General features: G+C 59.6%; 2 protein-coding genes across 2 annotated transcripts; both read right to left on the bottom strand.

Annotated features, from left to right (window-relative positions):
* Positions 1 to 269: 269 nt before the first annotated feature.
* Positions 270 to 8,291, bottom strand: TRIM11 (tripartite motif containing 11). The gene is made up of 6 exons (XM_036892617.2): positions 7,753 to 8,291; positions 5,843 to 5,938; positions 5,222 to 5,452; positions 2,374 to 2,396; positions 2,191 to 2,291; positions 270 to 1,770 (listed from the first exon to the last, which is right to left on the bottom strand). The coding sequence occupies exons 1-6, from the start codon at positions 8,158 to 8,160 to the stop codon at positions 1,223 to 1,225; spliced, it is 1,407 nt and encodes a 468-aa protein (XP_036748512.2). The 5' UTR covers positions 8,161 to 8,291; the 3' UTR covers positions 270 to 1,222.
* A 288-nt stretch (positions 8,292 to 8,579) lies between these two features.
* Positions 8,580 to 12,376, bottom strand: TRIM17 (tripartite motif containing 17). The gene is given in 6 exon segments (XM_036892712.2): positions 8,580 to 9,837; positions 10,130 to 10,230; positions 10,320 to 10,342; positions 11,610 to 11,725; positions 11,728 to 11,839; positions 12,039 to 12,376. Coding segments are annotated over 6 exon segments (1,008 nt in total). The 5' UTR covers positions 12,147 to 12,376; the 3' UTR covers positions 8,580 to 9,289.
* Positions 12,377 to 12,829: the final 453 nt, after the last annotated feature.

Genomic DNA, 12,829 nt, shown 5'->3' with positions numbered 1-12,829 from the left:
GGACAAGGAGATAGGAATATTTCCTCAGCCAGAAAAATGGCCAGGCCTGACTCAACTGAGAAAATATTCCCTGTGTACAAATGTGAAGGAATCTAGCAGTTGAACACTGGACCAAGGGAAGTGTTCCGTGAAATGAACAGGTGTTGAGCAAACGACACAGCTCCTGGGGGCCTGCCTGTCCGGGGACAGCAGCTGTGTCCCCAATGCCGGGAGCATCCCTCTGCATTCCCTTCCCTGGGCCAGCCCACTCCCCCTTTAAAGAAAGCTGCTTAGAGATAAAGGCTAGTTTATTTACTCTGAGAACAGTCCTTACAATAAATAAAAGTGGAGGGTGCAGAGACGCCACACCACACTTTCTCAACAAGGGCAGAGAAGTGCCAATACTTAAAGCAAAAATGAATTCAAGACTAAATAGGAGGCCCCCTGCAGCCTTGCCTCCTCCCCCAGGAAAGGCATGAGCAACCAGGGGCTGGGGACTCTGGCTTCTGGGCTTGGGACAGCCCCCCAGGCCCCCAAAGTGTTTGTGAGGCAACACCAGCTCTCTTTCTCAGTGCTGTTCAGATGGAAGCTGTGAGCTCACAGGAGTGATTTCTAAGCATATGCTCATCTCCAGGCCCACTGACCTGGCCAGCTCCACCTCTGCAAAAGAGGGGAGATTCAGACAGGCTGAGATCATCTGCCAGAAGCCCTGTGTGGACTGCACTTAGGGGACCATACATCTTGCTTACCTAGCCTCTTGACTGATCAGCTCTACACCCAGCTCCCTTCCTCTGGCCATTCCCACCTCGCCTCTCCTGAGGACCCCACTGCACCAAATTAATCCCAGGGAACCACATCCAGCCCTGTTTGAAGGCCAGACCCCAGAAAGGCTGGCAAGTTCTGGCAAGTTCACACTTCCAGAAGGCAGCTTTCTTGAAGCTCAGCCCAGGACCATTGGCAGCTCAGGCTGTAGACCGAGGAAGTTCAGCAGGTGCTGCACCTCAGACCCTGGCTCGGGGCAGCTATATGCTGGGGAATGAGGTTTTGACACATGAAGGCCTGGAGAGTCCCCCCGGTAGAGGACATAGCCAGCCCTGCACAGAGCTTCCGAGGAGTGATGGTAACAGAGTTTGGTTTTGCTATGTACACCCCAGAAGCACTATGCCTGCTTCCTGGGGCCCTGAGGACACACACCCTTGGCCCAGGTTTTCCAAGGGGCTCCAAGACCCAGTGCCAGGCCCGTTCAATGGGGAGCCAGCACATCGCCAGGCCCACCTTTCAGCCTGCAGATGGTCATAGGGGTCAGGCTGCTGGACAAAGGGGAGAAAAGTGCCCGCAAAGTCCCTGAGAATGGTGTCTCGGGGAAGGCATACAGCAGTGAGCCATCAGTGGCACTGTAGAAGGACAGATGCCCGGCCTCGTAGTCCAAAAAGACGCCCACGCGGCGGGGCGGGTCTCGCAGGGGAGCAAAGGCACGCTCTGAGGAGGTGTAGCAGCTGCCCAGGAACACCAGGATCCAGAAGCCGTTGCCGGCGAACAGCTCACCCTTCTCCTTGCGGTTGGCGTTCTCCCTGCAGACGCCCAGGGCCCAGCTGACCCGTTCGCCCACCTCCACCTCCCAGTAGTGCCGGCCCGAGGTGAGGGGCTCACAGCCCAGCACGCACGGCCCAGGGTCGAAGCGCTGGGGGCTGTCAGGCAGGGCCTGCCGCAGGTCCCCCCGCCGCACGCTCCTCCTGTCCTCCGACAGGAGCAGCTCAGGGTTGGCAGTGTCAGGATCGAGGGTCACATCCCCTGCAGACAGAGCAGGGGTCACCCCGGGGCCGTCTGTCCCACCATGCACACTCGCAGCCACTGGAGCAGCTGGCTACCAAGAACTAGCACCCTCCCAGAAACATCACCTAAACTGTGTCAGGTGCAACTTGGAACATTCTAGAAAGCAGTCAGCACCTCCTCCAGATCCACCCTCCTCTGTGCTAACAAACCTTTTGGTCCCCAGACTGCAGTGTGTGCATTCTGATCCCACAAACTCTCCAGGCCCCTTGGTCCAAGGTCCATGTGGGTGCTGTGGCATCTGGGCACCTCAGATAAGAGGCCTGACCTCCACTTTTCCCACTGTACCAGCCAGCAGCCTGGGTGTGGATTCCCCTCCATGATCTGGGTCCCCAGGCCTGCCCTCCCCCAGACCTGCCATGCCTGCCAGCAGACACCCACCTCGGAACCTCCGCAGGGCCTCCACCAGCCCTGGGACCCTGCATACCGTCCGCATCTCCATGGGCACCACCTCGGGCGGCTGCAGCTTCACGTCCTGGACCCTGGGGGTACACCTCAGCCGTCATCCCCCACGGCCCCACCCTGCCCCCCACCCACCTTCCTGGGGATATGTGGGGCTCCTACCTGTGCAAGGTATCTCTGATGTCCTGTGGGGGAGACACACGCGTCAGTGCCCAACCCCCTGTCCTGAGCCCCACATGCTAGTGCACCCCAGATCCTGGCTCTGACCCCTCTGTGGGATGCACACAGTCAGAAGCCACCCTGAGTGGTTCTCAGACATGGAGACCCTGGGGAAAGGCTCTCTGTGCAGCCAGTCCTGCAGATCCAACCAGGTCCCACATGCTCCGGGGGCATGGGGTGTCTGGCTATAGCTGACCAAAACAGTGCTTCCTGCCCCCAGGCACCTGGCTGTCTGGGGCCTCACCTGCTCGAACCGCTCACCTGCCTGCCCTTGCCTGCAGGCACCCCGGCCAGCCTGCACTCTCTGCCACCTTAAGTCCCAACTCACCCCACCTCCCAGGTGAGGACTCTCCACCTAGATGCTCCCCTCCCCCATAATGACACAAGAGCATTTGCATTTGCCCCTCATGAGCTGTGTCCCCCAAATCCACATGCTGGGAGCCCTCACCCCCAGAACTTAGAGCAGGGCTATGTTTGGAAATGGGCCTTTACAGAGGTAAGGTAAGATGAGGTCAGGAGGGTGGCCCTGATCCAGCAGGACTTGGGTCCCTATAAGATCAAGACACAGACAAACATAGAGGGACAGCCATATGGGGACAAAGGGAGAAGGGGGTGTCCACCTACCCAGGAGAGTGGCCCTGAGAGGGACAAGCCCTGCTGGCACCTGGTCTTGAGTCCAGGTCCAGGACGGGGAGCATAAATGTGTTGAGCAGCCTGCCTGTGGTGTTTGTTACACAGCCAGAGCTGGCCGAGACACTCAATTATCTGGGAGACTGCCTCCTACAGCACATGGCTCAATCTTGTATTTTTAGATGGCAATCCCGCAGTGCATAGGCCTGGACCACACGACCAGCCGAACGAACAGCACATGTTGGCGGAGGGGTGGGTCTCCCTACCCCAGGCACCAGCTGCCAGGCCAGGCCCCAGAGGTCAGTAAGACACAGTGCCCCACGAGGGTTTCTTTGAAGTGTGGGTTTCACACACACAAAAGAGGTTGATTCTATGTGTGTGGGGACAAGACATGCCAGGCCTCAAAGGAAAAGGGAGACGTGGGATTCTGACACCCAAGAAGGGTTCCCTGGGGGTGGTGGCCTGGGAAAGGAGGCTGGTGTGGGCTGCATGCACAACAGAAGAGCTACCCTTAGTGATTCTGCTGGGGTGGGTGGCCCACCCCAGGGGTGCGGGGAAGTGGACGGGAGGTCTGGGTTGTCACAGAGCCTGGCCCACTCAGCATCGGCTCATGTGGACACAGCTGGCGAGGGGCAGTGCAGCATGAGAGGGACAGAGCAAGACCCTTCACTGCCTCTAGGGTCAGGTGGGGGGCCTGGACCGTGAGGCAAGGGGGCTGGCCTCTGCAGAGACCACCTGGCCACAGCAGAGGCCTGGAGGGGAAGCTGGGACCCCAGACTCTGTGGCAGCTGGGACCTGGGGGGTAGAGGTGGGGGCTCCTGTAAGTCACCCACACCCTCGCCACTCTGTCCATGGGCTGTGGGCCATCCACCCCCACCAGGTGTGGGAACCTGGCTGGGCACTCCCTGCAGCAGGCTTCCCACCTAATGCTGTGGACTGGGTATGCAGGACCCCCAACCTCCCTTACCCACAATACGCAAGGCACTGCCCGGAGCTGCTCTCCCCCACTCTCCACACGACAGGCCCTACTGCTGCCTGAGGACAGGAGACGGGAGGACTGGGTGGGGAGGTCCTTCCGTCGCCATCCAGCAGACCTGGCAGGCCTGCAGAGACCAGAGGCAGGAGGCAAGAGCAGGTGGGGAGGCGGGGAGGAAGTGAGGAGCAGGCAGGGGGACACGGGGGGCGGGGAGCTGGTGTGGGGGCAGCAGGGAGCAGGTGGAAGAAGTGGGGAGCAGGAGGGCAGAAGGGGATGGGTAAGAGGCAGCAGGGAGCTGGTCGGGGGGCAGTGGGGAGCAGGTAGGGGCAGCGAAGGGAAGGCGGCTACTCCACCAGGAGTATGAAATGCAGCCAGGCCAGCAGAGACCACCCACCCAATGGGACAGCTCCGCTGAGACCTGAGTCACGTTTCACCCAGTCCTGAGGTCCCGGCTTCCCTCCATAACCGACCCCTCCCCCTCCTGTGGCTCCTCCAGCACCATTCACTCCCCTGCACCTCCTGGCTGGCCCCTGACTTACTGAGCACAGCCTATTTCTGCCCAGGGCCCTCAATCCCCACCAGATGCTGGCCGAGGACTCCTCCTGTGTCCCATGCTGAGATCTTCTTGATGGCTCAGCAAAGGCCAAAAGACCAAGTTCAAAGCCCAGAAGAGCAGCCAGGATCCTCCTCCTGGTCCCTGAAGATCAGCTCAGCATTGTGGCTGCGAGCAGGGTCACCTCCCACAGGAGGCCCTCAGGGCAACGCAAGTGCAATCTCCCTCCCCCAGCACCACGAAGACCAGGGGCCAGAAGTCAGGCTGGTTCTCAGGGCTACACTGGGAGATGCGGGAACCCTACAGAATAACTGCCGGCCTTTCGTCTCAGCCCCAGAGGCAGCCGTGACCCACAGGCGCTGGATCCCAAACACCACCCATCAGGCAGCCCAGCCAGTCCTGGGCTCGAGGACAGGCACTAAGAGCAGTTCTTGCTGGGATTCAGGATTCATAATCACTGCCCAGGTGGCACCGTGTCCACAGGACCTGCAGTCACACCTGGGCAGCCGTACCTGAGCCACCTGCCAACTCCCTGCTCATCTCAGGCTGGGGCAGGGTGGGCAAGGACACAGTCTCACAGCCTACTGTGCCTGTGGCTTCCCCCACATGCTGACCCCAGGAGCCCGGCTCACCTGCAGCAGCCCCAGCGCGGGCAGCTGGCAGCGCTCCTCCAGCTCGGTAATGAGCTCAGCCAGCTGGGCGCTCTGCTGCCCCAGCCGGGCCGCTGTCTCCCGCAGCGGGGGCAGCACCTCCAGCTCCTCCTCCTCCAGCCGCTGCAGCAGCCGCTGCTCCTCCTCTGCCAGCAGCCGGCGCAGCCGCTCGAACTCCGTCAGCACATTCTGTCGCTGGGTCTCCACCATCTTCTGTAGGGGCCACAGGGACTGCTCAGTGCCTGGGGCCACACTGACCCTCATCCACCACCTGGGTCCACACATCCACCACTCCCAGATCTCCTAACTCAGCACCTGGGGCCCTCCAAAGTCCACACTCAAACCCTTCTTGACCCCAAAATCCACGACCCATGGTCCTCCATACTTCATCCTTCCCTGACCCCTGAACGCTCCACCTGGGATCTCACACATCTGGTCCTCCCCATCCCCCACTGCCCCTGACATGCAAACCCACCACCTGGGCCCCCAACATTCATCCCTCCCTGCCCCTTGTGCCTGCCCACTTCCTCCACCCAGCTGCAGTGTAAAGTGCGGTGTCCCATGGTGGGGACCCTGGAGCCCCCCTGCCTCCCAGCCACCTGCCTGCCACAGGGCACAGGTCTCCTCAGCCTGGGCCTGGAACAGCAGAGCATCCTCCATTTGTTTGCGAAGATGCTCCAGGGACTTCTCCAGTTTCACCTGCAAGGAGGTGAGGCCAGTCAGAGTGACTTCTGCTGGGCCGGGCCTCTGGGCTGGCCCCCACCCGCTACCATGACCACTAAAACTGGCCCGTTGCCTGGATGGAGCACATTTCTATGCAGCCCCCTCAGTTCTGATCTTGACTGTTCATGTCAACTGTTTTCGACCTGCTTGGCACCTGGGAAAGCCACAAGGCCTGGCACACAGCCTGAAGGAGCTGTGGACACTGAGATGAGTCTGCCTAAACAACCATGCTCACATAACCCTGACTTTTTGTTAGTCCCCCCTTTCTATTTCCTAGTTCCCCCCAACAACTTTTCATCCTTTGCTAAAATGTTATACAAGTCCCCGTCTTTTCTGTCCCTTGTCACATAAAATTTAAAACTGATAAAACAATATGCCTTCTCACCAGTTAATCTGTCCTTGGTCAATTTAATTTGCAAACCTTAGTCACTAAACCTAATAGGATACAGGAAAAGATCTTTCCTCCTCTACAATACAAAGGGTTGAGTGCTGGCCCATAAAACTTCATCAGATCAGCCGGGAGGGTACTCAGGAGAGCTGCTGGTCACTCTCTGCTCTTACAGTCACTTCCTGCAGCAGCAGGGTACTCAGTGACAGGAATGCAGGCCTGCTGGGTTGACACAGGAATGAACATTCCTGCTTATGTGTTACACCTCAAAGTGAGAAGAAAAAACACAGGAATCCATGTCAGGACAAGTCCACTGACATGGTGGGGGCACAGGTTTATTCTGGCATCCCAAAAGCTTGTTCTGAGATAATGACAGACAATACTTGGTGAACTCAGCAGACACACCCTACTGCCCACAAATGCAATCTGTATTCAAAAGGTTTTGAAAGATGCTGCTGCCGTCCTCATCTCTGGTTCCAGGAGCAAACCCGTCAGCAGGCCAGTGAGGAAATGTAGACTGCCAGGTGGACCAGGTGGGCCGGGTGAGTGTTTGCCCCGAGGCACTCAGCAGAGGAAGTGCTGGGGTTGCCTTGAATTCTTGGAATTGTGTAAAATCTCTGGACATGACAGACTGCATTCTGAAGTTCTATTTTCCTTTTCTAACTTTTGACCAAGGCAGAAAGAGCTTTTGAATCAGGCCAGAAACAGTCATTTGTTACAAGTAATTGCTCATAAAATCAACAGAGCGACTGGTATCCGCATAAACCACACATAAACAAAACTGTCAATGTGGACTTCATGGAGGTCGGGTAGCTAACACAGGCTCACTAGGGCTAGTTTCAGTCAGTAGCACCAAAAAATCAGTCAAATTCAGCATTAACCAAACAGCTCAGCCTGTCAGCCCCAACCAGTACTTCTCCTCCACCTCTACCCAGGTCATGAAATTGCCACGCTACCCTTCCTCATAAAAACCCCTTGCTTCCCCATGCAGGTGGGCACTTCTGGTTGCTGCCAGGATCTGGGCTCTGGCTGCAATTCTGAGACCCCCAAGTGAGGCCTCTGCTTCACCTGTTTCTCCTCAATCAGCAAATGTCAGGTAAACATTTCCGGAGAAGAAAAACAAGGTAGTCAGCCAGGGAACAAAGCGGCGCTGACCCTAGCATGTCGGACGGCAGAGGTGGCTCCCACGTCACCTGAGGTTCTCTCCCCACTCTCTCCTGCTCTGGGCTCTATCCCGACACTGGTCAATCACACGTGCCCACCCACCTGGGGACCAGAGCCGGCTCCCTCTACCCCGAAGCCCCGGCCCTGGCCGCGCCCCCGAAGCCCCAGGGCGGCTGGCGACACCCCATCACCGGCCTCGGGCCTGTCTGGGAGTCCCCCTCCCCAACCCCGCGCGCACCTTGAGGTCATCGGCGGCGTCCTGCAGCGGCCGCACGCGGTGCGCCCAGTGCTCCCCCGAGCGCTCGCAGGCGGCACACAGCAGGCGCAGCTCGTCCCCGCAGAAGGCGGCCAGCGGCTCGCGGTGCGCGGCGCACACGCCCTGCGGGACGGGCGACGGCGGGTGCAGGCGCCGCGCCATCTCGGCCATCTTGGCGAGCGGGCGGTTGGGCCGCAAGTTCCTCTGCGGGGACAGCTCGCGGCACTCAGGGCAGGCGTACGGGCCCTCGGGCTGGCCCCAGCAGCGCCGGATGCACTCGCGGCAGAAGTTGTGGCCGCAGTCGGTCATCACCGGGTCGGTGAAGTAGTCGAGGCAGATGGCGCAGGTGGCCTCCTCCTGGAGGTTGGTGGACAGGTCGGGGGCGGCCATGGTGCCGGGGTGCGCGGGGACTGCAGGGTCGCGAGGCGGTGGCTCCGGGGCGCACGGCTCCGGGGACGCGGGGTTCAGAGCCCCAGGGCGCACGGCTCCGGGACGCAGCAGGAAGAAGAGCCGCGGCGGAAGCAGGAAGCAGCTGGTTTTTTTTTTTTTTTTTTTTTTTTGGATCAACCCGCTTTAGCGCCGGATTGGCCGCAGCCGGTCACGCGGCCCGCGGGTCGGGCAGTGACGGCGTGGGCTCGCTCGCGGACCTGGAGTGGCCGCTGCCTCCGCCGCTCTCGCGCTGGCAGCTCCGGGGCGCTCTGGGGTCGTGCAGCCCGCCTCTCCCTCGGGTCCGGGGAGAATGGAGTGCAGGGCCCGGGCCACTGGGGAGTGCCGCACGGTCACTGGGCTCCGCAGCGCAGCGACTGCGAGGACACGGTGGCGGGGGTGAGCACCATGTCGAACCCAGCGCTCCCGCTGTCCAGGGGCTGGTGTCCTCGGGCGCCCGAGCTGGCACGGTCAGAACGAGAGACTCAGGCCTTATTGAGATGGGGGTGTACTGGCTGGAGTTTCTGGGGTGCTGACACCGCTTCCAGGTCTATTAAAACGCTTGAAACGGCGGGAGTGGGGGGCTGCAAAGAGACCGTACCCCCAGCCCCAAAGATCCTTACCCCTGCACGTGCAGCTTTACGGGTGGGAAGGGATGGGGTGGACAGCTCTAAGTATTTTAGAGGTTCAGTTTGAAAAGTCTGGCTTTGCCGTCCTCCCCTGGGAAGGGCATAAACATGGAATTTCTGGATGAAGAAGGTGGACACCTGAGGCGGTGGCTGTGCATGCATTAACCGAACGCAGGGAGGAGCGAGTGGACACTATGCCCAAGTGGGGTAAAGAGGTGGGAAACCGCTGCAAGTATGTATTTAGAAATCGACCCACCGTGAAACGGGGGCTTCCTGAAGTTTCCTCTCAAGCATCTGGGACCGTGGTTTCAACGTTTAAGCTTTAATCATGGTTATATTTCGCCTTTTGTGAAACCGCCCTACACAGCTGATGACTTTCAAATGCTCCAGCGGAGATGAGCTGGGCAGCAGAATGACCTCACATTCCAGAGGAACACGGACTGCCGGAGCTCCCCCCTGTACCCCTATCCCTTCACCCACAGGGTCACTGTAGAGATGACTATCTGGCCTGATTTGGGGGCCCCGAGGCAGAAGAAGGGCTGCAAGGGCCCAGAGAAGACAGCCTGGGAGTAGGTGTGCAGGTGGGCCCCATCCTTGACCTTGTAGAAGGATACCTCCCCTGCCTCAAAGTCCAGGAAGATGCCCACGTGGCTTGGGGGCTCGCTCAGTGTGATGGGGGTTGGGACAATTGCTGAGGGCATGTACTTCTGTCCTTTGCACAGCTGCACCACCTAGAACCTGTTTTCGGGGGACTTAGGGACCCTGTCCCTCCAGCTAACGTTGTCTCTGCACACACCCAGGTCTCACAGCGCATCTCTGGTGAGGTTCATGCCCATCTCCCAGTAATGCCTCCCCAAGGAGAAGGTCTCCCGGCCCACCGTGCAGAGGTAGGCCAGGAACCTGTCCTTGCTCTGGGGCATGCTGTCCAGCGGGGTGCTCAGGTATTGCCTCAGGAGGCTCTCGTACAGGAGGAGGTAGGGGTACGCTGTGGCAGAGTCAGGCACCACATCCTCTGCAGACAGGCCCAGGGAAGAGGGGGCTGAGTAACCCCCCTTCTCCCTGGGGTAACCGCAGCTAAGTCACTGCCTGACCTACACCCAAATGTCCACCCTGGCAGTGCTAAGGAGATGGGGGCTGGGGGGCCTTCTGGGCACCTCGACACTCATCAGAAGAGTGTATCACGAGAGCCTCTTCTGGGAGCAGGGACAGAGTGAACATCCCAGAAATGTCAGGACCCCAGCTGGGGGCTGCTGCCTGAGTGAGTGCTGGGGCAGGGCTTGCTGAGTACCTGAGCCCTCACTTACCTTGGAAATTCTTGATCACCTCTATTTGTCCTGGGACCCTGCAGACCGTCCTCAGCACAGTGGGGATGGCCTCTGGGTTCTGTACACTCAGGCTGTCCCTCCTCCAGTGGACAGAAGTCTCACTGTCCCCTTGGCCCTATGCAGAGGCCCCCCTGCACCCATCACCGCCTCCACCACAGGGGCCATGTACCTGCTCAGGGGTTTCTTCATATCCTGCCAAAAACAGGAGGGAGAGATCCAGAGGCACCCCCAGGAATCAGGTGCCCCAAGTGTCCCCAGTCTACACTTCTGGCCACCAGACCTAGAGGGGCTTCTGGTGTGTTCTGTGCCTGTTTCCTGTCTCCGGGTTGGACCCCCATCCCTTGGCCTCACAGGAGTCCTATGAGTCTGATGTGCTGTCTGCTGGGCCAGGACTCTGTCCCACCCACAACCTACAGTAAAGGCATGGGGAGACTGGATGGTACCTTTTGCACCGCAGGTCCCAGCTACCAGTGGGTCAGAAGTCAGAGTGTGAACAACTTACTTTTTAAAAGAAGAGTGTTCCCCAAAGTCAAGGGGACTTCATAACCTATTATCTGAAGGACACTTCTTACTGGGGGCAAAACCCACAGGAGGTCAGGACAACAGGCGCTAAAGGGGCCACGCCAGGACACACACGGGCCTGGCACTGGTTTCAGCCCAACAGACTCAGGTGTGCGGGTAGTGTAATTTGCTGTGAATTCCGTCACTCCTCACGCTCAATGAACTAGCTTCCCCCTTGCAGACTGACATAACCCACCACCTTCAGGGGGCTTTCCTTGGTGGGCGGGCCCCACCATGGCAGGTTGGCTGCACCTTCTCTGGTCCCCCCATGTGGCTTACTCCAGCCTGTCAAGTCATGGTGGCTGTCTTGGCCCCTGCCCCACATCACCACGTGTTGGCAGCTGCACCCGGGCCATCGCCCAGGGCTGGGAGGGGAATGCGCACCTGTCTACCTGTCATGGGCTGACTGTGTCCCCCAAGTCCACATGCTGGAGCCATCACCCCCAACCTCTGGGTGGGACTGTGTGTGGAGATGGGCCTTTACAGAGATGAGTAGGGTAAAATGAAGTCACCAGGGTGGCCCTGATCCCATAGGACTGGGCTCCACATAAGAGATCAGGACACAGACACACACAGAGGGACAGCCATGTGGGGAAATGGGGAGAAGGCAGTGTTTGCACGCCCAGGAGAGAGGCTCCAGGAGGAACCAGCCTGCCAGCACCTGATCTGAGTCCAGCCTCCAGGGTGTGGAGGATAAATGTCTGTCTGAGCTGCCTGCCGGTGGTGTTTGCTAAGCAGCCTGAGCTGACTGAGCCTTCTGTGTTTGTCATTTGTGTTGACTCCTGTGGGTCAGCCCACCTGACTACACCTGGGCCAGAGCTCCCACGGCTCCCCCCACCCCCACCAGGTGAGCACCCTGAGGTCCAGCCCCCCACTGGGTGAGCAGGTGCGCTCTCACCTGCAGCATCTCCAGTGGTTCGCACTCCATCCTGTCCTCCAGCTGCAGCAGGAGCTTCTCCAGGGAGTGGTGCTGCTGGTCCAGGGCGGCTGAGCGCCCACGCAGTTTGACTGCATCTCCACCTCCTCTTCCTTCAGGCCCTGGAGGAGGTGCTGCTCCTCCTCCACCAGGAAGACCGCCATTTTCTCAAACTCTGCCAGGATGCACTGCCTCTGCTCCGTCACCGCCTTCTGTGGGAGGCCAGGTGGAGGCTGCTCTGCACCGGCTTGGGGATCACCCCTGGAAGGCTGGCACATCTCCCCAGGCCTGGTGACCACCCCTTGCCCAAAACTGGCTGACCCAGCAGGGCGAGGACCTAGGTGAACCAGAGCCTGGTGGGCCGCGCATCACCCAGCTGCTGTGTGTGACCCCATGGCCCCCAGTACCTGCCTGTCACTTGGCCATGGCCTCCTTCTCCCTGGCCTGCAGCTCTTTGGTCTTTGCCATCTCCTCCTGAAGGCTCCCAGGTCCTTCTCCAGCTTCAACTGTGGCACACATGGACGGCAGGACCTGGCATCAGCGTCCCCCAGCACTGCTGTATCCAGATCGTGGCCCCACCCCGAAGACCACCCTGCGGGTGTGCCAGGGAAGGGACTAGGCTGCCACAAAATGTGCCTCTTTAACAGGAGAATTATTTTGAGCTTCATGCAACTGAGAATTACCAACTGCAGAGTAGCCTTATGCAACCCAGGACTCCCCTTATCCAACTACAAGCAGAAGCTCCTGGGAAGTGAACCACCCTCCGTGCGGCCTGCACCCATGGCTGTTTGTTATGCCCCTGCTTCTGCCTGACATGCTCTCCAACACAGGTTTGCAGTGGAGCCTCCCTGTGCCCCCGCCCCGGTGGCATCAGCAGGGACGGGGGCGGCTGCAGATGAGGCTCGTTATCAGGGTGGTGACAGGGGATGGGGGCGGGGAGGGTTTCGGCGGGGGTGTCAGCAGCCGGGGAATGGGGGCCAGCAGGGACAGGCGCACAGTTGGCCATGGGTGGGGGGTGGGAAAAGTGTGCCGGGTCAGGAGCAGGGGGTTTTGGCAGCCCGGCGGGTAGGGGAAGGGAAGGACAGCGACCCGACCCTGTTCGTGAGAGAAAAGGGCCAATTGGGTGACTCTTGTGGGGAAGGGGGTATGGGTAGCTGGGGGCAGAAGGTGGACCCCGCATTGAGGGAGGATGAGGGCTGAAA

This window comes from Manis pentadactyla, chromosome 13, assembly GCF_030020395.1.
Source record: "Manis pentadactyla isolate mManPen7 chromosome 13, mManPen7.hap1, whole genome shotgun sequence".
In the NCBI taxonomy this organism is placed as follows: Eukaryota; Metazoa; Chordata; class Mammalia; order Pholidota; family Manidae; genus Manis; species Manis pentadactyla.
Note: the sequence above shows the minus strand (reverse complement) of the source record. Positions and strands in the feature narration are given on the sequence as shown.

Excerpts from the sequence above, each read along its gene's own strand:
- TRIM11 (XM_036892617.2), bottom strand. The coding sequence starts at position 8,160 with ATGGCCGCCCCCGACCTGTCCACCAACCTCCAGGAGGAGGCCACCTGC. Across the intron at positions 5,939-7,752 it reads ACGCCGCCGATGACCTCAAG|GTGAAACTGGAGAAGTCCCT; the intron begins GTGCGCGCGGGG and ends ACCTCCTTGCAG. Across the intron at positions 2,292-2,373 it reads ATCAGAGATACCTTGCACAG|GGTCCAGGACGTGAAGCTGC; the intron begins GTAGGAGCCCCA and ends GTGTACCCCCAG.